Source organism: Pleurodeles waltl, chromosome 12 (assembly GCF_031143425.1).
Source record: "Pleurodeles waltl isolate 20211129_DDA chromosome 12, aPleWal1.hap1.20221129, whole genome shotgun sequence".
Classification (NCBI taxonomy): domain Eukaryota; kingdom Metazoa; phylum Chordata; class Amphibia; order Caudata; family Salamandridae; genus Pleurodeles; species Pleurodeles waltl.
The window spans coordinates 514,017,979-514,044,550 of NC_090451.1; the positions used below are offsets into that span (position 1 = coordinate 514,017,979).

The 26,572-nt window shown below is 44.5% G+C and overlaps 1 protein-coding gene across 7 annotated transcripts in view; it reads left to right on the top strand.

Moving 5' to 3' along the window:
• KATNB1 (katanin regulatory subunit B1) overlaps positions 1-23,991 on the top strand; it is a 434,067-nt gene extending 410,076 nt beyond the window's left edge. For all 7 annotated transcript variants that reach the window (XM_069217361.1, XM_069217365.1, XM_069217360.1 and 4 more), the window contains one exon: positions 22,833-23,991. In XM_069217361.1, the coding sequence (XP_069073462.1) occupies positions 22,833-22,965 (133 nt within the window). In that variant the 3' untranslated portion in view covers positions 22,966-23,991. The remainder of the gene's footprint in view (positions 1-22,832) is intronic.
• Positions 23,992-26,572: the final 2,581 nt, after the last annotated feature.

Genomic DNA, 26,572 nt, shown 5'->3' on the forward strand with positions numbered 1-26,572 from the left:
TCTGCCAGCCTGCCACTTCAAGACCAGTTTCTGGCCACATGGGGTGAGTGCACTCTGTGAACAGGAACAAAGCCTGTCCTGGGTGGAGGTGCTTCACACCTCCCCCTGTAGGAACTGTAACACCTGGCGGTGTTATGTCATTGAGTGGTGTTCTCACTTATGGCTTGTGTGTGTACAACAAATGCTTAACACTACCGTCTGATAAGCCTAACTGCTCGACCTCACTACCACAAATAGAGCATTAGTATTATCTATTATTGCCTCTGTCAAGCCTAATGGGGAAACCCTGGACTCTTTGCACACTATATCTCATTTTGATATAGTATATAGAGAGCCAGCTTCATACACCACCTCATCTATGTGTGACTCAGTCTCAAGAGAACTCTTTTTGCAGGTGCCTAAGTCAGCAAGGAAATCATCTAGGCATCCTGAGGTGATTTCACTGTTCAGATGCTGAAAAGTATAAAAAAGTGTTGACAAAGCCCATCGTCAATGCCTTCTCTGTCATCAAGGAAGCCATCTGCATATCCATAGGGTGAGAAGATTATATCACACTCATCAAAGACCTCACTTTTAACGAGAATATCATTGGGGACCAAGGCAGAAAAGTCATCTTTGTCGATGACATCACCATCTTTGGTGACAAGACCAGCAAAGGCGTTTTTTTTCCGACAGTGACACCATCATCAGCTTTTCCACCACTAATGAAGGCTTTATTATCAACATAGTCAACCATGGTAACCTCTGATCTTGTTGAAGGTACCTTCATCAATGACCTTGTCGGCAGCAAGACTCATTCTGGCAAAGACTGTATCAGTATGCTTTACACCAAGGTTCGTATCTGGGACACCATCCACACTCTTGAAGGCTCAGGGCAAAGTTTCACCAGTGCCGGCAACAAAGATATTCGAGACGGACATTGAAGATGGCAATGAAGAATGTTGTGATGAGGGTCCATTCTGACCTGCCTACGGCCCTGCTGACTTAGGTGTAAAATGTCAGGATGATATCAGTAACCTTGAACTGGACACCTAATACTTGCCACACATAGTTCCATCGTCCTATCAAGATGAAGATTATGCATCAGAATATCTCCATGCACACTATAGTAAACGTTATAGTCTGCATTACGAAGAGGGGTATCTTGATGGCAGATATAACAAAAACCACCTGTGATGCAAGTGTCAGTTGATTTGTCGCAGGAACTTTATGCCGTCACAGCAAATTATTATTTCAGATTTCCTGCAGTACTGTAATCTACGGCACAACAATGTCCTCAACGAACAATGTCTTAACCCTAGCGACCATTTGCACAACTTGAAACAAGTAAGCCTCCAATATCTCTGCTTTCCTAAAACCCGCCCTGCAGTCAACTCCCCTACCTCAAGATTCTGCACCACATCAAGGTGATCCTGTGTCTACAGGAGAGGAGTTGATGTTGAGGAAGGATAGGTTTTTGAGAACACTGCACAGAATGAAGGCTGAGAGTGAGGTGACTCTATTGTGAACACACCAGAGGAGATCCACTGGCGGATTCACCCCTCTAATAATATTAACTGGTTTCAGGCTTTGATGGTATTCAGAAGGAAGATTGTTTGTGATTTTAAAGATGACATAGGGAAAGCTTCCAAAGCCATTGCCGAAGAGGACCGTATCTAGCTGAAGAGGAAGAAGCTTATTGTCAGAAATGGGGTTTCTGGTTGGCTAGGGCAAGGGAGTTACAAACCTAAGATAACCCCTGCTTACCCCTTTGGTAGCTTGGCACTAGCAGTCAGTGTTATCCCAGAGAGAGAGTGTAAAGCTTTTGCACTATACACACAACCCAGTGACAGAATAAATACACCTAAAAAAAAAAACCCTCCTCAACTAGTGATATAAAAATACACTATTGCATAAAACATTATTAAACTAAAAGGTCATCATCATTAGACATGCACCTAGAGAGAAACATTGCATTAGTCAAAAGCACACCCTCCCACTGCATATCAGGTAGACCTTGAAAGCATGTAAATGGCCTTCCAACATGGCAAGCACAGCATATCAAAAGGTATAAGGTCATAATCTGCACGGAAAATACTGAGGGAAAACAGATTACAGAGGTGACCAGTCCCTCATACATGTAAATCACATCACATCTCCGCTTCTTAGGCACACTCCTTCTCCACGGGAGCTCCTGTGCTCCTAATATCCAATATACAGTAAACTATCCCCAGCAGTACTTCCTGTGTACAGAGAAGCAACCCCGCTTCTGTCGCAGCGGTCGGGACACGGAGAGTAACCCGCCTCACTGGGGTCCCTCCAGGACCTCAGGAACATCCAGGAATCGTGTGCTCCATAACTCCAGGCCCCGGAATGCGGCATCTAAGGTAATGCAGCTATCTGCTGAGTAGGTCGTTGAGGGCACTGCGCTCCTACTAGGAGAAGTGTGGGGTTTGCTCCTCAGGCGCCTCGTCTGGCGTAAACACTGTCACACTGCCTCTCCTGGCTCCGTCTGGGGTCGGAGAGCTCCTCGTGGGACACAGCTCTGGTCAGGCATGGGAGGCAGGCTGGCGCTGGCTCTGACAACAGTTTCCCTGGGGCTGCAGCAGTGATTTCTTTCCAGCAGGGACCCCCCCCAGGGGCACTCACAAAGGTGCGCTCCTCCGCACTGTCTCAAGTGGCTGCCGACAGGCTTCTCTTCACATCTTCTGCTTGGGGGGGGGGGGTGCCAAAGAAAAACAGCTTTTCCAGTGCACTGCAGCAAGGGTGGGCAGCGCTACCCCCCCAAAAAGCAGGTGGGAAGAGGGTTACACCACCCAGCCCCTACAAACCAACAGAGGGGGCACGAGGCTGCAGGGCCCAGACAAGCAGGCCAGCACAAAGGTCCTGATAAATGCAAGTGGCAGTGCTTCTAGTGACCTAGCAGGTCACAGGTCAGCAACATCAGCAGAGCAGTCCCAAGGCAGTTCCTGGTGAGCCCTTCCAGCAGAATCTAGTGTCCAGTCCACACAGTGTCCATTAGTGTTTTTCAGTGTCTCAAAAACATGGGGAACAGCCCCTGTACTTATACTCATTTTTCCCAGCTTCAAGAATTTAGGAGAAGATTCCAACCTGCTCTAACCAGTTCCGGAAATGCCTCTTCTCCTCCACACTGGCTCCAGATATCAGTAGGGGGTATACAAGCCCTTTGTCTCAGGACAGGACACTGCCTATACAAATGTAAGAGCGCTCTGCCTCTACCAGCCCAGGAAGACCACTCCAAATGCAGATGTACTCCTATTACACCTCCACCCTCCTGTGTGATGGCTGTCTGGAAAGCATGCATAAAGCCCAGCTGATACTCTACTCCAGACATGGATTGGAGTCAAGCTGCAAAGCCCAAGAGTCATAAGCACAGAGAAATTCCCACTTTCTAAAAGTGGCCTTTCTACAATGGTGATAAAGAATCCATCTACACCAGTGAGCAGCATTTCTCACTACCATTCCAACCATACCAAACATGCCACGCTGCTCCCCATAGTTCAAAGAATACCACTTAAACATATGGAAGGACATTTCCAACGCCAACCTGTAAGTGAGAAACTGAATAGGCTGACCGTCACTACCAGGACATGCCACACAATGAAGGCACATGTCCTGCCTTTCACCTTTGCAGCACCTTGGCCGTTGGGCTATTTAGGGCCTACCTTAGGTGTGAACTGTTTGTAGAAAAACTGGAGTTCCAGGCCTGGCAAGTACATTTAGTTGCCAAGCCAATGTGACTGTAAACAGCGCACGCAGGTCCTGCAGTGGCAGGCCTGAGACAGGTTTGAAAGGCTACTTCTGTGGGTGGCGCAAGCTGTGCTGCAGGCCCACTAGTAGAATTTAATTTATAGGCACTGGGTACAAGGGATGCCACTATACAAGGGACTCACAGGTAAACTAAATGTGCCATTCAGATGTAAGCCAATCGTACCATGTTTAGAAGGGAGAGCACATGCACTTTATCACTGATCAGCAGTGATAAAGTGCCCAGAGTTCTAGAACCACCAACAGTACTTCAGAAAAACAGGAGGAGGAAGGCAAAAACTTTGGGGATGACCCTGTAAAAAGAGCCGGGTCCAATAATTATGCAGAAAACTGCTTCACTTATTGCAGGTGTGCCTACACTTGCAGTAAAATGCAGGGCACCTTATGACATCCTAGTCTGTTTGCTCTGGCAATAGAAAGCAGTTTCATTCATTGTTCAAGCAGCTCAGAGGTTCTCCCACCCTCCATCTGCACCTTGCACAGCACCTCTTGACAAAGATGGTTGTTCCATGGGTGCCTCCGAAAAGAGAGTCTGCTCTCTGTTAGCTACTTCAGTCTGTACTGCCAATTCTTTTGCCGTCTTGGGTAGGTATGACCGCCAGATGTGATTATATACATGGAGATTAAGAGGTGCTTTTTGGAGGCCTTTTACCTTCCTGACAAGGTCACAGACGTCATTGTGGTAGCCAGGAAGCCTCCTACCAAATCTATCTATGCAAGTCACTGGACGAAGATTTTTCAGTGGTGCGAGTCAAAGGGCATCATCCCCCTTTAAATCTCACTTTTCCAGCTTGTTGATATTTTCGTTGTCTCTTGCACTAATGGGTCTTGTATTGACAACACTTAATGGCTATCTGGCAGTTCTGCTTGCCTCCTTGTGTCTACCTAATCAACATTACTTCTTTAGGTCACCACTAGTGGTATGGTTTTGAAATAAATATTGCTTAACTTGTTTCCTCACACTCAGTTTATTGTTCTTTAGTTGGATTTTATTCTTTGAAGCAATGCACTGTTGGCAGAGAAAAAGAAAGAGGCCAAGGTTTTCCTCCATGAAGTTAAGAAAGAATCAATGGCACTCCGAGACAAGCCCATTGACTTGTGTAAAATTAGGTGTTGTCAGCTAGCTGGAGCTACTGTTTTAAGACAAGGTTAGCTCAGTTGCACCTAATTTTGAAATGAGGTGTGGGCCATATTTAAGACATGAAATATGATTCAGAGTCTCTATTCAGGTGCCATTGTGTTGATGCCCTCCAGCATATCAGTACAGTACGGACAGGAAGACCACTAGATCTCTAGTGTCCTTCATGTTCACTGCCCACAATCCTTTCAAGGGTATTGTGCATGTGCTCCTTGGGTCTTTCGACCGTCCTACCAAATATACCTCTAAAAGCAGCTGTGATAGTCCACATTATCTATCCAGCAGTCCAGAAGTTCAAACTATCAATCACGGTTGTGTACCACTCAGTCCTAGAATCCCTGAGGCAGTTCCCCAGGTTGCAGGACTCCAGAAGGCACTGACACCATATTGGCACCAACTACACCTCCACCACTACCAACTCCCCTGAGTAGTTTAGATGGAGAATTGCTGCCTATATACAATAAAAATTCATCGCTTCCAAGAGATGTGTACTGAATTTAATCTAATGGGTCAAATCTGCTACTTCTTTTTTTTTTAGCTTTAATTTATTTGTTTGAGCTCATACAAAATACATGATACAAAATTCCTGTGTGTTGTTTCCGATGACATAAAAGAAGGGAAAGTATATCCTTTTGCCGAATGCTTATGCTTTGTGCAATACACTTACAGAGTTTTGTAGAGAATAGAACGAACCTCAGTACTTATCTGCAAGCCCTAACTAGGGATGATATCCTTTTCATACCAATAATACCAATCTGGAGTTCTGCAAGGTCAGGCATTGGGTGCAATTTCGAGGTTCTTTCAAAGACAATGTAAACATCACATATAAAGTTAAATCTTCTCTCCTCTGGTGGGTTGACAAAAACATCATCAGTGTGGAGCTGTCTTTCATACCCGAAGGAATCGGTTATGTAATGACTGCAGTTTTGGGTCTGGAGTGCTGGTGGGACCCACCCACAAGAGCTTTGAGGAAGAGGGCAATGAGAGGATTATGATTACAAACAGATTAAAGTGCATATCAGTATGCTGGAACTCTCGACCTTTTACATGCTCCTCGCTTCCTTTCTGCCAACAATGTCAGTCCTCAGTTCTAATACAAACTGATAACACCCCATCTATTTTCTACACGAATAAGCAAAAAAGAACTCATTCTCAAATTGGGAGAGGCACAGAGTCTGTAGCTGTGAGAAATTCAGCATGGCATATCTCTTAAGAGTAGGACACCTCGCAGGGTCCTGCAGTAAATGAGCAGGTATGGTCAGCAGATCAGTGAAGTAATGCCACAAGTGGGACCTGAATGGGCTCACGCTGTAAATATATGCCATTTGTGGGGAAAACTCAACATCTATCTGTTTGCGGTGAAGGACAGCAAAAAGTGCAGTTGGCACTGGAATCCAGAAATGAGGAGATACATGTTTGATGACTTCGATCAAAGGGATTGCTTACACCTTATTCCAAGGACATTTGCCAAAATAAAGAGGGACAGATACTGAATCATCTTGTTATCGTTAGTGTACGCCAGGCGCACTAATGTACATACCTCCTACAAATATCTATTAACACTCTTCTATTTATCTGGGCAAGAAACCACATCCTTTGCTCAACACAGTAGCCAGCTTGTGCATCTGAATCCATCCTCACAGTCTGGCTTCTCAGCACAATTAATTGTTCAGCTTGGACATTATTGAAGATTGCAGAATAATACTTGCCTAAGCAAGAGCAAAGACCACCAACTGAATTTATAAGGCCAAACAGAAAAGTTTCTGTTCTTGGTGCATCTCGAAAGGCCTGCATTCTTCTGCTTCACCCATTCTCAGCAACTGCTTCCATATATCTTACAGGTAGCTCAATCAGGACTCTAGTGTACCTGAGTTAAAGTTCACGTTGTGCCGATTGCCAGATACTTCCACTTCATTTCTACACCATCTTCTCTCTTCTAGGCTAATTAAAGAATTTTACAAGGGCCTCTGCAGAGCATTCCAACCAGTGAGGAAGCACAGTTTTGTGAGGAAACATTCTTGTCCCATTTAATGAAGAGTCCGTTCCAGCAAATACATAAAGCAGATTTGAGGTATTTGCCACTGAAAGTGGCTTTGCTTTTAGACTTAACATCAGCGTGGAGGACTGGTGAATTGCAAGCACACACAATAAAAGAACCTTCTCTTTCAGGGGATCCTCATCAATAGTCATAAGCACTGAATTATTCCTGCCGCAATATATATATATATACATGCAGCCTATGTTCAAGAGGTAAAAACAAGTCTAATTTTTGGTAAGTTTTCGTTAATAATAAATATGAAAAAGAACTCCAGAATTTCTGAAACTCAGAAAAAAAGGAGGCATAGATAACAGTACTATGTTTTATTGAATAGAAAACTGTAATGAAAAAGCACAGACATTTTTTTGGGCAACAGGCTGCATTCAGGTTAACATGGTGAAGCAAATAAATGGCACAGTGCCTTTAAGGCCTCGGAGATCTCCAGTATCCCACCATGCCTCAGAGGTCAGAGGAAGGTGGCAGTTAAATCAGCTCTGTTTTAACGGTGAAGTAGAGAATGAGAAAGCTCCTCTAAAACATGAACTGCTGTATGCGAAGGTTCGTCCGGGGAGAATGGAGGGTTTCTTATGACTTTGATGAGGATTCCCCTGGAAGAGAACTCGGATTACCGGTAAGTAACTTATCCTTCTCTTCCAGGAGATCCTCATCAATAGTCATAAGCACTGAATAGAGTAGTAAGCCCATCCCAGATCCGTGCGGAAGAAGCCTGATTAAGCTACAGCAGTTGATCAGATTATTTAAACAGGTTTCATAACAAGGCCTGTCCCATTTGGGTGTCTGCTCTAGTATCTGAATCGAGACAGTAATGTTTTGTAAAAGTATGTACCAATCTCCATGTTGCTGCATTGCAGCGATGGGTACATTTTTCAGAAACAGTATCGTCGCTGCCTTGGCCCTGGTGGAATGGGCTTTGGTCCTGGCAGTCAATTGCTTTTTGGCTAGCTGATAGGTAAACACAATTCAAGAAACTACCCATCTAGAAATAGTTTGTTCGAAAGCAGCCATGCCTGTTCTCATTGGGCCATAGATCGCAAATAAGTGATCAGATTGTCTAATGTCTTTTGTTTCATCCAAATAGAATTTTAGAACTCTCTTCAGTTCTAAAGAGTGTAGAGCTCTTTCTGCTGGTGTGGGAAAAAGGTAGGGAGCAAAACAGTCTGGAAACCACCTTTGGTAGGAAACTAGAGTGGGTTCTCATAACAACCCTGAGCATTTTTTCTTCTACCTGGTCATCGAGGATAGTGATGTGACCAACCATATTGTTGTTGTGGCACCCAGTAAGGGGTTTGAACTCTCTGTTGCACATGACGTCGGTCATAGGGCCTGTATCTTCTTCTGAACTCTTTCCGTTTTTCCAGGCCCACAGCTTTGAGAGTGTCTGCTACTGTTTTTATTCTGGCCAATTCCTCATTGGTGTGTACCAAAAAGAGACAATCCATTGAAGGGAAGATTCGATATTCTCTGCTGAGATTCAAGTTTTAATCCTGTAATTCTTAGCCATGATAAACGTCTCATAGAGATGCTGTGAAAATAACCATGAGCGGAGAGATCAGAGGCATCAGCCGCTGAGCTAATGATCTGGTTTGCCACTAGACCACCCTCTTCTAAGATTTCCTGAAAATCTTGTGTGTCTTCTTTAGGCAGTTTTTGGGAAAACCTAGAAAGGGAGACCCACAATGACCTGTCGTACCTGCCAAGCAAAGTTGTTGCACCAGATACCTTCATGTATGATGCTGAGGTATTACACGTTCTCTTCCCCATTGAGTCAAATTGTTTACTATCTTTATCCGGTGGTGCAGTTGAGGATAAAGCAGTGGCATGCGTCTTTTTTGCAGCTGCCACAATCACTGGATCTGGGGGAGGATCTGATTGGAGGAACAAAGGGTCTTGGTCAGGTGCCTTATATTTTTTCAGGAGTCTTGATGGTACAGCTCGAACAGACACTCTATGGACATAAGAGAGTGTCTCAAATTCTATATTGCAACAACTCACTCCTTCAGACAGTCAGGCCAGCTCTTTCTTTACAGGCATCTTTATAGGGGCAATTTAAGAAAATGGATTTCAAACTATCACTGGATGGTTTTCAAAGTATTGTTTCCTGGATTTCTACAGCGGTCACATTTTGCCACTTGAAGGCTAACTAACAATTGTCAGCAAAGGCCAGGGCACAGTCCACACGAAGGTTACAGTGATAGTGGCCCTATTACAGGAGCTCACTGATTTAGGTCAGCAATGTGTCTGAGAAGGGCAAGGAGGAGGCAGTCAGGCAAGCAGACCTATACAGCCTTTTGTTTGAGCTAAGCTCTTTTCTCCCTCCTTCCATTACTTATACTGCATACTATTCTGACTCAAACATGTGAATCCATAAAAAATCAAAACTGGGAAAGAAATGTTACCTGTAGCTGCAGCTCTCCAGCTTTGGCATATTTCATGAATACACAATTCCATCCCTTCTCCTTGCTTAAAGGCTCACCAAATAATTATGCCTGTTCACACAAGCACTTTGAAATCTGAGCTACAGTGGCTTCTGGGAAGAGTCAAATTCACAGTACCTTCATCTCATTTGCTTGAGTTTGGGTCATATCTATTGAGTTGGGTAGGCTATTAATGTCTGTTTTTTAACTTGTTTCTTCATGCTGTTGTATAAGACCCGAGGCTCCTCCTCGACAATGGGGAATTATTCAAGATTGTGAATCCTTGAATTCCAAATAATGTAGAACTACAGTTACATATAACTTATTATTTATAATTGGATAATATAAGGATTCTCTCCTCTGTGTTTTACCTAAATCCAGATTGTATTTTACAGTATCTAGACAAATCTGCTTTCTATGTCATGATCCGGATTGACAATCGTGTTTTTGGATTGGAGGCCACTCAACAGCTTGAGTAAACATGGCACAGTCTTCTTCCAATTAGGAATGGAACTTAGCTAAAATTCTGATGTAAAACCCACAGTTACTTCTCCAAGCTTGACAAGTTTTTCAGTAGTTAAATATTGATTTTAAAAAGCATTGGGTTGGCTGCAGGGCCTGACGAATGTCTGTGGCCAAACCGCTGCCTTGCGCAGCTTTGGAGTTGACTACAGAATCTGACCTGCAGCCAGGCTCTGTGCCAAATACCCCCTGACCCCTGTGTGGGAAGCTAATCCCCACCGGACCTACATCCCACATTTTTGTTTTTTAGTATTCCAGCTGAAGCACCACCCGTAGTACCACAGAAGCTTAAGTTGTTAATGCTTGCTCAGTCTCACATTACAACCACCCCTGCATCCTTGGACCTGTGTGGGCCACCATTCAAACTGGCATTATTCCCAATGCTATTAACGGCACAGAGCGCATGATCAGCTATCCATATCAAGACATTTCACGCTGATGTCATAGAGGATAACAGAATCGTGCAGGACCCCAGATTGACTGTGACTCACTGAATGTCGATTACAAGGGTACCAGAATTGTCCTTGATGTCAAAGAAGCAGAAAATGACACCTCTGTTGTCAAAACTGTGGTTAGTATCACCTTCATCTGTCCACTCTATCCCTTCATCATCTTTACTTGCTGGAAAGGCCTATCCACCGAAGCAAACATGGGTTTCTGCTAAACAGACACGAAGGGAAAAGACAAGTTGTGTTTCTTTTGGCAGTGAGGTTTAAGCATACATCAGCACAGAATCAGCTAGTCCCTCAGAAGAGAGAGTAAAAGACTCACCTGGGAAAACAGTATCAGTGAGAAATTTAGGAAGGTATGTGTAGGAAGCTGGTTCTGTATATATCTCAAAGTGAGAGAACAGAGTCCAGGGGTTCCCCAAGAGGCTTGACAGAGGCAACAGTAGATAATACTAATGCTCTTTTTGTAGTAATGTGGTCCCGCAATTAGGCTTATCAGAGGGTAGTGTTAAGCATTTGTTGTGTACACACAGGCAATAAATGGGAACACACACACAGTGACTTGACTCCAGGCCAATAGGTTTTTATATAGAAAAATATTATTTTCTTAATTTATTTTTGAACCACAAGAGTCAAATTGCAGGTAAGTACATTAAATGTAAGGTACTTTGCATATATATAGATAGAACTTTGAATCAAAACAGCAATGTACACAGTTTGGCATAAAATGGCAATACGCTATTTTAAAAGTGGACACTGCAAAATTCAACAGTTCCTAGGGGAGGTAAGTACAGGTTAGTTTTTGAGGTAAGTAAGGCACTTACAAGTTCAGTCTCCGGGGCATAGGCAGCCCACTGTTGGGGGTTCAAGTCAACCTCAAACACCCAGCACCAGCAGCAGAGGTCAAAGAGGGGCCCAAATAACATAGGCGCCTATGGAAACAAGGGGTGCTCCAGTTCCAGTCTGCTAGCAGGTAAGTACCTGTGTCCTCGGGAAGCAGACCCGGCAGGTTTTGTAGAGCACTGGGGGGCTAGGGGGGGGGGGGGAGTAGACACTCAGCGGCACAGGGGCAGCCGGGTGCAGTGGGCAAACAAGGCGTTGGGTTTGTGATAGAAATCAATGAAGGGTCCTGGGGGTCACTCAGACGTTGCAGGCTGGGCACATGGGGGCTTCTCGGGCCAGCCACCGACTGGGCAAGGGTGAGGGCCACCTGCTGGTCACTGCTGCACCAGTGGTTGGTTCTTCATGGCCCTGAGGGCTGCGGGTGCAGTGCTTCTTCCAGGCGTCGGGTTTCTTTTCATGGGGCAGTCGCGGTCAGGTGAGTCCTCGGGATTCCCTCTGCAGGCGTCGTCGTGGGGATGCAGAGAGGTTGGTTCAGGGTGGACATGTTGTCTGAGTCGCCTGGGGGTCCTCTCTGCGACATTGGTTTCTCTGGACAGGGGCCAGGGGCGTCTGGTGCAGGGTGGTGGGGACTCACGCTTCTGGAGTGAGGTGGGAGTCCCTTTAAAGATGGTTTCTTCTTGTTTGTTTAGACAGGGCCGCTGTCCACAGGAGTTTCTTGGTCCTTTGTAGTTGCAGGGCAGTCCTCTGAGTCGTCAGAGGTCGCTGGGCCCGCAGGATGTGTCGCTGGTGCAGGTTCTTTGAATCAGGAGACAGGCCGGTAGGGCTAGGGCCAAAGCAGTTGTCTTCCTTCTTCTCTGCAGGGTTTTCAGATCAGCAGTTCTTCTTTGTAGGTCATCAGGAATCTGATTTCCTGGGTTCAGGGTAGCCCTTAAATATTAAATTTAGGGGTGTGTTTAGGGCTGGAGGGCAGTAGCCAATGGCTACTGTCCCTGAGGGTGGCTACACCCTCCTTGTGCCTCCTCCGTTTGGGGGGGTGGAGGTAGGGGTTCACATCCCTAATCCTAATGGGAGAAATCCTCCAAAGCAAGAAGGAGGATTTTCTGAGGAGGGGGTAACATCAGCTCTGGTCACCTTAAGGGTGGACCTGTCTGAGGGGGTGACTCCTCGTTTTTCTCATTATCTCCCCGGACTTGCCACCAAAAGTGAGGGCTGTGTCCGGGGGGGGCGGGTATCTCCACTAGCTGGAGTGCCCTGGGGTGTTGTAAAACCAGGCTGGCTCACCGCCAGGTGTTAAAGTTCCTGCAGGGGGAGGTGGGAAGCACCTCCACCCAGGACAGGCTTTGTTCCTGGTCACAGAGTGCACAAAGGCACTCTCCCCATGTGGCCAGAAACTGGTCTCGAAGTGGCAGGCTGGCAGAGACAGGTCAGCCTAGTGCTAGCAGTTGGGATGGCAGGCAAGGGGCATCTCTAAGTCTGCTTGTGTGAACAGGCATTTCTCAATAATCCCACACTGGCATCAGTGTGGATTTATTGTGCTGAGAAGTTTGACACCAAACTTCCCAGTATTCAGTGTAGCCATTATGGAACTGTTGAGTTTGTTTTTGACAAACTCCCAGACCATATACTCTATATAGCTACCCTGCACTTACAATGTCTAAGAATAGACGTAGACACTGTAGGGGCATAGTGCTCATGCAGCTATGCCCTCACCTGTGGTATAGTGCACCCTGCCTTAGGGCTGTAAGGCCTGCTAGAGGGGTAACTTACCTATGCCATAGGCAGTGGTTTGTGGGCATGGCACCCTGAGGGGAGTGCCATGTCGACTTAGTCTTTTGCTCCCCACCAGCACACAGAAGCTGTGAGGCAGTGTGCATGTGCTGAGTGAGGGGTCCACATGCTGCAGCCCTTAGAGACATTCCCTGGCCACAGGGCCCTTGGTACCAGGGGTATCTTCTACAAGGGACTTATCTGTGTTCCAGGGCTGTGCCAATTGTGCAGACAAAGGTACAGTTTTAGGGATAGAACACTGGTGCTGGGGCCTGGTTAGCAGGGTCCCAGCACACTTTCAATCAAAGCTGGCACCAACAAAAGGCAAAACGTTAGAGGGTAACCATGCCAACAGTGGCATTTTCCCACAGTAGGATTTCCTTTGTGACAGATTCCCAAACCCCCACCCAACAGGATCTCTTCAAAGGACTGAAAGAAAGCTTTCTGCTTTCAAACCAGGTGAATAGCACTACAGTGAACTTGCAGCTGCAGAATACTGTCGTAGCATCTACTTTTGAAGAGCTTTGTGGCTGAGACAGCCATCACTGATGCCCTGTGCCCAACTCACAATAGCCATCCTGGCTTTTTCAGGAACAGCACCCTCCATGCAAAATATAAAAGAGGTGCTTTGCATGAAGAACAAAGCAGATACCATGAAGGCATTTGGGCTAGAGGAACAGAAGAAATTATTCAGCCTGTACAGGCATAAAGATTCCTGTTTCTCCCATCAGATGATTCAGTCCCTGAGCTGGTGCTAACAGGCACTACACCAACTAAAGCAAAGCAAAAAACATCAGTATCAGAGGAGATACCAGAAATGGAAATCATCTCCACTGAAGACCTTAGCTTTTAGGGAAAGAAGTAACAATGATGTTCCAATACACCCCTCCAGTAACCCACTCCTGTGGGTGCAGCAATGATGTTACACCTGTAAGAGTGGAAGATTATAAGCATAGAGAGATGGGTATTAGGCATCTTAGACAAAACTATTTGAGTTGCTTGAAGGCAATTCCCCTTCCTTTTTCACCAAAACCAATGGCATATCATCTCTTGCCTTCACTGAAAGAGGAATCGCTGCTTCTATTAACCAGACAAGCAGTAGAAAAAGTATCATCAGAACTGCAAAGGAGTGTACTCCAGGTACTTCTTACTGTTAAAAAAAAGGTTAAACAAATTAATATTGACCAACGTTAGATCTCTGGTTTGTTGACTAGTAAATTCTCAAAAATAAATTCAGGATGTTTTTCACACATCAGAAGCAACAATTAACTGTGGTTCACAGATCTGCATTACACATACTTCCACATGCCAGTTGCAGATTAACATAGGAAATAACAGATATCTTCTAGGAGGCATTCTCTACAAATTCTCCTTTCTTCAATTTGGACTAAAATCTGCTCCCATGACATTCTCAAAGTGTATGGCAGTTTTCACAGTCCATCTAATTAAGAAAAGAACATTTCTTTACCTATACTTGGATGGCTCAGTCAATATATTCACAACAAAACATAGCTCAGGGCTTTTAAACCACAGCCAGACCCCTAATAAGGCCAGATTTGAACATCAATATTGACAAGTCATTTTCAGCGTCACTCAAATGTTCTTTTATACTTGGGAATGAAAATAAATTTAAACTGAAAATATTGGTGTCCTTCTGAGGAAAAGTACCTGTCCATTTTTTTTTTTTAACCAGACTTCAAGGCCAAATACTCTAGGCAAGCGTACAATCCTTGAATTTGGCTGCCTGGCTCAGAAAGTCAAGCAGTGTGGACATCTGAATTGTCTTCTTGAAAGGACAGAGATAATTCAGTAAGCAAAACATCCCTAAGCAAGCTCATGCTATGCACTACAATAGAATAGATTCTGTATATGGTGCCACAGTAAAGGACATGACCTGTCTTTTTGATATAGCTGTAGATTACTCACCTTTTGAATATTCCCTAGGCAGACTGGATCCGGAGACGTTTCAGCAGTACCTCTGCTTGCTGAAAAATTGTGCCTTCCAACTCTACACTAATGCTGTTCTGCTCCAGAAATGAAGTGTGGAGCCTATATAAGTGCCACTCCCGCAGGTTGACTTCAGTTGCTTTCTTTCCACACTACCAGGCGCTGACCCGGAGTTGCTTCTTGTCTGTCAGGGACACCTACCCCAATTTTCACAAAACAATTACTCAGTGTGCAAGGGATGTCACCTCCTTAAAAAAAACAGATTTCAAAGCCCTGTAGGGACTGTTGCCAACAAATGTCTGATGGATTCACAAGGGGTATGCTTGTGGTGTCCGGAGTCGAGCCATGACTCCAAGACCTGTGGAGTCTGTGCCGATGAACCCGAAGGCCATCAGGGAACGCAAGGTGACAATTTGTCACAAAGCATAAGAAAACCCCGTTTTGGGACGGCTCCAAGTCCCGCTTTGCATCAAAGGTTCAATCCTACCCCCACTCCTGATCCCGGAGCTGACGGATGAAGGTCCAGTCATCATGTAAGCACAAAATACAAAAAATAAATTAAATGGAGTTCTGCTCCTTCGTGCCAATTGCACTTCCCAGAGCAAGCACAAGGGTGGTGCCATCCATCTCAATCATGCTCTCAAAGTCAGCTAAATTTGGAGCTGATTCTGCAGTTGATTATGGCTTAACCCGAGTTTCTGGGGGTCTTCAACCACACCGCGCCAGATCAGAGGAGTCTGCGCAGCTATGCTGTGGCTCTTCCGATCTCTGCCAACTCTCTCGGACCCCAAGGGGGCTACTACATAAAATACCATCTGCAGGTTCCCCAGCGCCAACTGGTCCCTCTGAGCCAGTCTTGCCTCTGGCTCCTGTACCAACGGTGGTTCCAGCACCCAAAACCACGCCAGGCCTGGGTACGTCGATGTTGCTTTTGCCTCCTCAAAGAGGTGGCCCTAATTGTCCCCTCTGACGATGAATTGGCGCAGGTCCCACCTTGACCCGCGTCACACCCAAATTGGACAGAGGCATCTATTTCTGCATTCTATTTACTGCAAGGCAGACAACATTCTTTGCATTCCCTTTTTGGGACCAACTCCAATAACAATTATGGCCTAGGTGATGAGTGTGCTCAGCCTCATTGTTTTGTGAGTGAACTCTGCCTATTACTAAGATCCTGCATATAGGAATCTGCACACTGTCTACTGGTTTTGCTTTTGAGGCTCTGTGCCTGGGGCATTAACAATCTCAACAGCAACTGACTTCAGCCTGCTGGATTGGCACCTATATAGACCCCAGACATCATTTCTGAAGCAGAACGACGTCCATGCAGAGCTGCAAGGTACCACCTTCTGGCCCGCAGAGGTACTACTGAAAAGTTTCCAGATCCCATCCAACACCCGGGGAATATTCAAAATATGCATTTTCTGCAGCTAGATAGAATCTCTACCAGAAAGAGCATTACCAAAGGTAAGTAACTTTTTGTACTTGCCGTACCTAGCCAAATCAGAATTACTGATCTCTTCTGTAAAAATCTACCTGGCTGTTACAAAGGTATATAGAAAATCGGGCACTAAACTGTACAACAATTGATGGCAAAGATTGCCCTACATTAAATTTAAAAATTAACACTATTATAAAGAGAAAAAAATCAAACACAGCTTGCGTATACTTTACTTAATTCTACATAAACCACTACATTGCATAGAGTTTCAATCCTGTGATATGTGCCTTTAATGTGCTGTCTTCACTTACCTCAGGCAAAATCAGTAGCCGTAGCCACAACCTGCTATGGGCAAGTTTATTTGTAGTTCCATATCCTGCCTTAACAAATCCAAACTGGCCTTGGATATGCATGACTGCTTGAGCAAAATGCCTAATCCATGTCTCCCCATCCAAGACCCCTCATCTGGTGCTGATTTCACTCGCATCATACTGCTGATGCTGGAGGAAGAACCTACAGTACGATTGGTCTCTGAAGCACAACCACCAGAACTTGGCTGAAGCCGCACCCATCTCGACCTCAACCTCAGTCTAGACTCTGAAGGTACACTTTTGTTGCTGCGACTATTATAACCCTCAACCACACGGCTAAGACGCTGCAGATGATGAATCCTAACTCTATGATGAGGAGAACTTATTTTTTACATCAAAGATGTTAGTGGCCTGGACACATCTCCTGACACTGGTCTCAATTCTCCTTCTGGCCCTTCCAGAGAAGAATCAGTATATGTTACAATTGTCATCTGGAGGGCTGCTTTAACAAGGCCATCAAATACATTTTACTGGGCCCTTGGGCAAAATCTGGATTTTACTTCACTGTCAATAGGGAGATCATGAGGAGAAATAGGCTCGCTCCCAAAGACTAATCCTTCCCTCTCAAGCAATCCACACCAGAAGGCCTGGAGGTTCAAGCCTTGACAAGAAAGATAAATCCTAATTCACTTTCTACTACACAGCCACATAGAGAATCCAACTGCATGGAGACCTTTGGGAAAAGCAAATTCTCCTCTGCCAGCCTCTTCCTTAGATCCATCAACTCAAGTTGCCTCCTAGATTGTTGCTTTCATACGTTGTGCGACATTGTTAGCAACATCTTGCCGGCAGGCCCTGATGACCATCAAACCAATCTGCAGCAGATCATATAAGACTGGTAAGATGCAGCAAAATACGTCTTTAGGTAAGGCCTGGACACTATCAACTGTTTTGGTAGGGCAGATGGTACAAACGGATCCACGGGGTTCTCCATTGATGCCCAAGCCATTCACTGGCATCTAACTGTTCGGAAACAAGACAGAGTTGCCCCTAGAGCACTTGCAAGAGACTAAAGCTAAAGCTCACTCACTTGTCTTCTGAGCACCATGCAGCACTTTCCCCAGCAATATCGCCTGTTTCAAGGCTTTTGAAGTGGCATCCAACAAAGGTAACACCAGAACCTGTCTCTGCAACAACAGATCTCCCAGTTCTTTCGAAGTAGAGGCCAACAGCATCCAGACCCTCGGGGCAACACGTTACCCAATACCTGCTGCTGCAAATCCTTTTTAGTTTGACCTCAGCTGCACATCGTCACTTGGTTGGAGGCAGAATAAATTATCACCCCCACAAGTGGCAAACTATCACCTACAACAATCAACAGTTTGATGTTTCAATTAGTCCACAATAGAAATGCCTTCCTTTTCTAGCCACCCCTCCAAACATGCCACTTACACCACAGCAGCTTCTGAAGGAACACCTGTCCATCTAACGGAAGGACGTCCAAGATCTCTTGAACAAGAAAGTCATAGAAAGGGGAGCGGCATCCGCAAACGGTAGTGGTTGCTACTCCTATTACTTTCTGGTGCCAAAAAAGGGGCAGTACTTCACCGTATTTAATGTCTTCACCCTCTCAACTTCTTCCTCAAAAAACAGACAAGTTCACAATGCTAACTCTTGGCACAGGTTCTGTCTGCCCTGGATCCTTACAACTTGATGGTGTTGCAGGACACCATTTTTCACATCCCTGTCCTTCACTCCCACACACTTTATTTGCAGTGTCAGGTAGGCCCTTTCAGTTTCTGGTGTTCCCCATTGGCATTACCAGTATACCTCGGGTGTTCACACATCTTCCAAGGTTTAGAATGCCAGTCTTCCTATAACTTTACGACTGATTGCTGAAGGTGTGCTTGCTTCAATCAGTCGTGCACCACCTCAAGACAATGGCCTACCTGATAACATTTTTGGGAATCTCCATCAGTGTGCCAAAGTCACACTTCACTCTTTCACAAAGGCTCCACATCCTGAATACAGTGCTATTCCGTGCCTTCCCTCCACCCCACCGAGTCCAGGATATTTTGGCTGTGACTCCAACATTTCAGCCCTTGACCTGAATCTCAGAACACCTCAGACTTTGGCTTCTTGCATCCTACTAGTGGACCATGTCAGGTGGCACAGGTGAGCTCTTCAGGGGTGTGTGAAGTCTCATTGAGCTCTGCTCCAAGGAAACCAGTCAGAATCCAACAAGGTGTTGGAGGAGACTGTGAAAGACCTGTCGTTGTGGCTGCTGGACTGCAATTGGACTGGTGGCAGACCCCTCTCCCTTCCCCACCCAGAGCTAAGCTAATGGTTGTGGCAGATATATTGTTGCTAGGTTAGAGAGGTAATCTGGCTGGAAGGGGTGGAGATCTCTGGTCTCTTGCAGAAACCAGTCTTCACATCAGTTTGTTGTAGTTGTGGGTGATTGGTTTGCCGCTGAGAGCCTTCCTCCTAACCATCAAGGGAGAATGGATAGAGGTATTCATGGGGAACACAACTGCCATGTGCTATTGCAACAAGCAGGGCATAGTGAGGTCACAGGTCCTGTACGTCTCTTAAACTGGCAGAGTTGTCAGGGCATTTACCTCATCGTGCAACACCTGGCAGGATCTATAAACACCATGGTGGACTAATTAATTAGGCATTGCCTCCCAGATTACGAATGACGATGACACTCAGAAGTGCTCAGGGCATCTTCAAGCAATGGGGCGAACCCTGACTCGATTGTTTTGACACTTCCGAGAATATGTAGTGTCCATGCTTTTGCATGTTGTTGTTCCCAAAACGATTTTCCCTTGGATATGCCTTTTGACTGGAATGGAGCTTGGAACTCTTGTATGCCTTCCACCTTTACCTCTCGTGCCCAAAGTTCTGCTAAAGGTCACGAAAGACAGGACCATGTTATCCTAGTGGCCCCAGACTAGACGAGCAGAGCATGGGATCCAGACCTTCTGGCCATGAGCATCTGTCCTTTGATTCAGCTACCTCTTTGGGAGCACCTCCTGTCACAGCAGAAGGGCAAGGACCTGCACCCGAGCCTGGGAAACTCAGATATCAATGTGTGCAGATTGAGTGATGACAATTGATGACTTTCGAACTTTCTCCTGAAGTAGTTTGTGTCATACTGGCATCCAGGAGACCCTCCACTAAAACTATGCGAGACGAAGCGAGACATTTGTTGTATGGACTTCTTCCCACAATATTGAGCCTCTACAGGCACAGTTAGCTGGCATATTGTTATTCTGTCTTTCTTTAGCCCAGCAAGGCCTTGCTGTTGCAACAGTTAAGTTACTTATCAACCCTTTCTGCCTTTTTACATCTTCCCGATCAGCCATCTATTTTTATATCACATGGGCTGACTTGTATGTTCCAGCCAACACTGTTTGTGATGCCTCAGTGGGACCTTAATTTTGCTTTCAACTTTCTCATGCGCGCTGAATATGGACTGATGCACAGTTGTTCTCTACATCTCCTGACAGTAAAAACAGCATTCCTCATAGTGACTGCTTCAGCTTGTCACATGAGTGAATTACAGGCACTCTGTCTAGCAGCCATACACCACCACCTTCCTGGACAAACTAGTCTCCTGAAGTTTGCCATGCCCTACCACACTGGGCATTCTACCACCCGGCCGGCCTACATCCCCCAACCTCACCATTTAATATGGATGAAAAGCCTCATCAGTTTGACCCAAAGAGATATTTAAGCTATTACATTGATGGCACCAAAGAACGTAGGGTGGACGTTAGCTCTTTGTAGGGTTCTCTGGGATAAAAAAGGGGGAGCTGTTAAATTTTTTTTTAAAAATTGTTGAAAAAACACCCCCTCCAGATGGAGTGTCTTGTCTAACAAGATCCATTATGGACTGGCCAAGAAACAGTCTCCAGAGGGCATACATGCTCACTCCATCGGAGCAGACAGCCACCACCATTCTGGCCTTGCAGTGCTTGCAGTGTTCAAATCTCAGACATTTCTCAGGGTACTACGTTTGTATCACTGAACACGTTTGTGACGCACTATTGCCAGGATAACAATGTCTGGTGGAGGGGCACTTTGCTCATTCAGTTCTGATGGATTCCCTAGTCTGAGCCATTCCACAGACCCCCACCTTGGGAAGTACTGCTATAGCATCTTCTCACAAGGTGAGGAACCTGCGGTTATAAGTATCTATCTGAAGATCAAGTTACTTACTTACGGTAATGCTCTCTCGTGGATACTCTTATCTAACTCCAGATCTAATCTAGAAATCTGCAAACTGGCACTGTCTGATTATGGAAGGCTCCACATCCAACGACATGGACAGATATCAGAAAGAAACTAATGCCAGCACATGGAAGTGGTGGCAATCTAGTGGCCCCAGTGTCTCACCTGGGGTGGGACGCACCTGAAGCAGAGCCACACAATGCTAGCTTTCGAAGCACTAAGAAATTGCTGACAAAATTCTCCCTATTCAGTCTGGCTTCTGGGGAATATCACAAGAGGAATTTCACTGCTGTAAGAGTATCTACCAAAAAGAGCATTACCAAAGGTTTGTTGTTTCTTTCTGTCAGCACAAATTTATGAAAATGGTAATCCAGAACAAGGCTCTGTCACACAGTCAGATTAATAGACATCTGCAGACCACACTAAACTGTGCTCTTTTCAATAAATGTTACAGGTATTCTGGAGCTGCTTATACCTTCCCCTAACGTAGCGCCATTACAGCTGTTATGGAACTTCAGTGGATAGATTGGTTTCAACCTCTCAAACTCTGAACCTATTGATAGTTCCCAAAGAGGTTTCTGTGGTTTATGTATATGATCATGTGTATGATCACTTTTTGTATTCAGAATGCCATGCACAATATGCGAATTAGGTTGTTGTAGGGTACTGAAAGCCCCTTCCTCAAAGCAGGCAGAATGTATTTTTAGTTAGCGCATTTACTTCGGTGGTAGACTGATCCTAGACGTCTAAAGCGCGTTTGCTTTCACCCATCAGCTAGTGTCTGTTGCTGACACTTCTGGTTTTGGTCTGACTCCCCACAGTACAGGCATTTCTGTCATTGGCCTTTGATCTCATAAAAAAGCAAACATATTGAAATGTGAGGGTAGTTTCACTTTGTGTTTGAGGTACCTGTCTCTTTTTTTTAGCAATGCTTTTGTCAAATCTGGTCAACCCCCTTAGAACATTTATTTACCGTTTTTGCCCTAATACGGATAGATAATTTCCACTAACAAGGAGGTGTCCTGGTGTGCTCTTCCGTTAGTCCAGTGCCTAGTTTCAAAATTGATGTCACCATTCATCTAGCACTCTTACCCTCTTTGTAAAGGTTAGAGGAGAAGAAGAAATTGGGGATTTTCTGACATCGAAATAGAAAGCAAAGGGAGTCTCTGCACTGCAGAGTTGTGGGGTTCCACCTGCTGGCACATATTACCCCTCACTAATTCCTGTGTGTTGGAAAGTTATTTGATCACTTGCCATGCACATTTCCCACTGATGAAACGGTTTCTGTAAAATGGCATGAAACACAAAGCTGTAGACCAATTTCAGTGAGTTGCAAGTAGGCAAGTAAGGGGCAGACGTATGGGCGTAGCTTTGAGGACATGCCACCAGATTTCTTCCTATTAATTTGCATACACCTAAAGATGCAAGGGCTCATCAAGCTATTTATCTTTGACTGTCATTTACCAAGGTACTCTATAGAGTGTATCATTCCTGTATGTGGGAAACAACTTAGAATTGTATGTAACTTTATCAGGGGATACAGGCGAAAGAGGTGAGCCTAGATTCTGAGTGGAAACTCCTACATCTGCCAGATGATGTTCTCTTAGCTGTGTGCAATGGCTGGTTGATTGCTCGAGCTTTTGTTCTTACTGCTTTCATCATCTTACTTTTCCCTCTCTTGTGTTGGCTGCGTTCATCAATTATAGTCTTGGCTTTAACTGTTTTTACTTAGTGGTTTCCAGTGATGAGGAATTAAAAGTTCCTAGTGACATTAGCCCATACTTCTTCCTACATTGTATTTTCGAGCGAGCTTTAAGGAATGTGACTATGTTTGCAGTGCTTTCCCTTCTTCCCGCTCTCAAATTTGAAAATTGATTGAAATGCTGAAATTGATTGTGTGTTTTATATTTTAATGTAGCTTTGTTCCTTTGCAGGCTTGAGAAGTGTCAACAATGCCATATGCAGCTTTGTAACATCAGTAAGGTGATAAAAAGCAAAACAGTACAAAGTGGCCGGCAAAGCAGCGCCTTCCGTGAGCTTCAGCTTCTCATGGCGAGCCTGGAGTGAGGTGCCACAACTTGATCCTCCCAACACACATTTGGTTTAACCTCTTCCAACACACAATGTCTATTGAGAAGTCTTTCCCTCCAAGTGTGTTTTTCTTCAATACAGATGTTTTTAATTGAACTACAAATATCGACTCACCCCACGTGAAGAAATACTTGTCCTCCAGCCCCTGTAGCGTGAAGTATTCATGAGGGCCTGAAGTGGATACGAATTGCTCTTCAGCAGCAGCTGACTTTGACGTTTGAGGCTTTGCCAAAAGCAGTAGACAGACAAACTAGCTAGATGCTTGACCCATGACCCTTCATCTCACTTTGTTCTTTCTATTGACCCATTTTCATGCTCAAACCCCAATGTCTCTGAGCTACCAGCACTGCTTGAGCCACGTTCATATTATTGCAATTATTATATATCTGGCAGATTTCAGACACTTATTGTCATCCCATGATTACAGAGTTGAGGAGGTCATTCTCTACTGTCTACAGCGTGCTAAAGTTGGATGTGGACGCAAGGGAAGACACTGTGCCTTTCTTGAATTTTGGGAGACACTTTCTGCTGGTGGACATGCTATTGCAGTGGATGCTCCCAGAGTCATACTTTCGTGCACATGCTTTCTGAAAGAGGATACAGAGCATATCTTTGCGGAGGAACAACACCAACTTTAGGATTTAATCCGGCAAGGTTTTGGTAATATGGGTAAGATACACTAGACTGCTGCTGAAGTGTACTGTAAAGAGGTGACAAATTAGTGGGCTAAAGAAGGACCTAGTGGTTCAGGCAGAGAACTGTCAGACCACAAGCATCTCCTGTCCTCAGGAGAACATGCCTCAGAAAAATAGGACTATCCAAAGAGCTCTTTTCTAGCTCTGTTTGAAGGAAAGAGAACTGACAGTATGAGATGTTTTTTGTGTTTTTAGCGGGAGGGGGAGGTTAATGGGAATCATCGTTTTTAGGTATTACAGAACTAATGCAAATGTGTAATTTATAATATTGTGTGTTAATAAAACACATTTGTAATTGTTTTCAAAATGTGTTGCTTTTTTTGGGCATCCTTGGAATAATCATTATGGATTTATTAATCAAAGTTGAAAAACATACTAACCTAGAGACCTGTAACAAAATATATAATACATGTAAAAGTAACACATCATATTCAACTTTCCCGAATCAAATCATAAGTACAGAAAATATAGCAAATGGAAACAAGAGTTTGGACTCATCAGATGCAACTTCCTTGTTCTGCAAAAGGAAAAAGAAAATATGGCTGATCTGTACACATTATTAGAGCAAATTATTCTCTCTCCTGAAATGACAACAGAAACTGCTTTATATTGACTTTCATTGCTCATGCCTCAAACAACTATAACAAATGCAAAATAGGTCTACCAAAAAAAAAATCAAACTAAAGAACCACATTTAGCCATCCCTCATCAGCCTCTACTGTTTGGCCGTCTTGGTGAGATTTGTTCAGCAGTCTTGGAGAGATTTACTTCAAATTCTTAAACCTTGAACTTTAAGACAGAGTCAAAACTCCTTTCTAGAAAGATCCCATTATTCTACCCCATGACGTCCGGAATACTGATACATAGGCGTGGCATTCATCTGAAAGGAAACTGATGCCATCTAACATTAAAGACAAAAAAACACTCTCCTTATCCCATTGGCCTATTTCCAGACCATATGCGATGTTTCCCAGCTTGATTGAAGCAGGATGGTTCAGTGAGTTAAGCAGTGCCTCTTGTGATCTATTGATCACAAGTTCACATGTGGACTCAGTCAACTCTGTTTTCCACCCCTCTTTGTTCACTAATTAAGTAATGGTATCATATGATAATTAAGGTGATAAGAAGTAGCCGAATTGTGGTGTAACATAAGGTAAAAGTTAGTTTATGGCTATGTCGATCTGACAGGGATAAGGGTGAACGCCTTTCCCTTCACATGTTGAAGGGTGTAGCTCCCTACAGCATGGAACAGGCCATCACTAAAGTACAATGCAGGCAAGAGACCCCAAATCAAGGTGGCATACCACAGTGTGATGTAATACAAACCCTGCCAAAACAATGAAAATCTTCAGTGTTAAGCTCTTCATTATTTCAGAAGGAAAGGATCTACAAGTTTAAGGAAGTACAAGGAAGGTCAAGGATCTACAGTTTTTGATACATTTTTGTTATTTGTACGTACTTCTAAAATGCACTGAATTCTGTATATATATATATATATATATATATATATATATGCTAGTATACTGGGTAGTTATAGTTAGGACCTAGTTTCTATAGAAAAGGCATTTTTCATTTTGCTAATAACTTTGGCGCCATTTGATGAATCTACACAAACTTTTCCCCAAAAATACGATGTTCACTTTAGCGTCTGTCTGGAAAGTTTTGGGGTGATCCGTCAAGCGAGGACCGAGAATAGGGTGGGGGGTGGAGTCCCAAAATGTTCTTTCCCCAAGCATTTTTCCATAGGGATTTTGAACAGGAATAGCGCCCAAAACACAAGAAGGAATTACACCAAATTTGTCCAAAAGGAAGCTCTTGGACCAGAAAGCGACCTTTTTGTTACCTGGTGTGAATCCGTTCAGTAGCTTTTGAGTATTTAAAGAAAAAACTAATTTGTATATATAGGGACGCGAAGGCTCCGCAAATCCTCCCGATCGCGGGCTGAGATCTGATTGGCTGCCCACACATCAACAAGAAAGTGCGGGGTTGGGTGGTTATAGGGGTTGGCTGCAGGCCAGGCCCTTCCGGCCAACCCTCGCAGCGCATGGCCGAGGGCTGTGTGCTGCGCAGGGTAGGGTGGTTATAGAGGATGGCCGTATGGCAAGCCGGGGGATGGGGTCCCTGGGGCCGAGATCGGCGTGGGTAGGAGGGGCTGCACAGGGGTTGGGTTGTTATAGGGGTTGGTCACAGAGCGTGGCCACAGGTAACTATAATTCGCACCCTTGCCATACACTGCGAATTACCTCACATAATACATCACTCATGACGTCTTTGTTACCATCATTGATAATATCAATGTAACATTTGCAGTAAAATTATTTATAAGAAAACTGTTCCATTGTGGGGGCACAAATTATAGTTACTTGAAATATCTTTAACTATAGCAGGTGAGTGTCTGTGGTTTTGGGGGAGTAAATTCAGAAGCTAACAATAACACTGTAACCTTTGTTTTTTTTAAGTGTATGTGTGTGTGTGTGTGTGTGTGTGTGTGTGCATGTGTGTGTACACAATTAAAGTGAACTCGGCCTTTTGTGCAAAATAAACAGGACTGAAAAAACAATGTATTTTTGGTGTTTTATCCGTCCATTTATTTAACATATTAGTACAGCATAAGAGGTGTTTGGTGTAATGCAGAAACAATCATCATAAATTATGGGTTTAATACATACTTTATATAAGAATCTAGGCCCATCCATTAGATGTCCCAGAAATTCTATGTTCATGGGTACTCAGTGGAATGCAAAAAAGTCTGACAACTAATGCTTTTAAGAACAACTTTCATAAGTGTAAACATCTCAGTTTTTGGGTGTGACACAACAGATTCCAAAACCAATACGTGGACCCTTCAAGGCTATTTTAAAATTTCACCCAGTATATCGTTTTCTCTG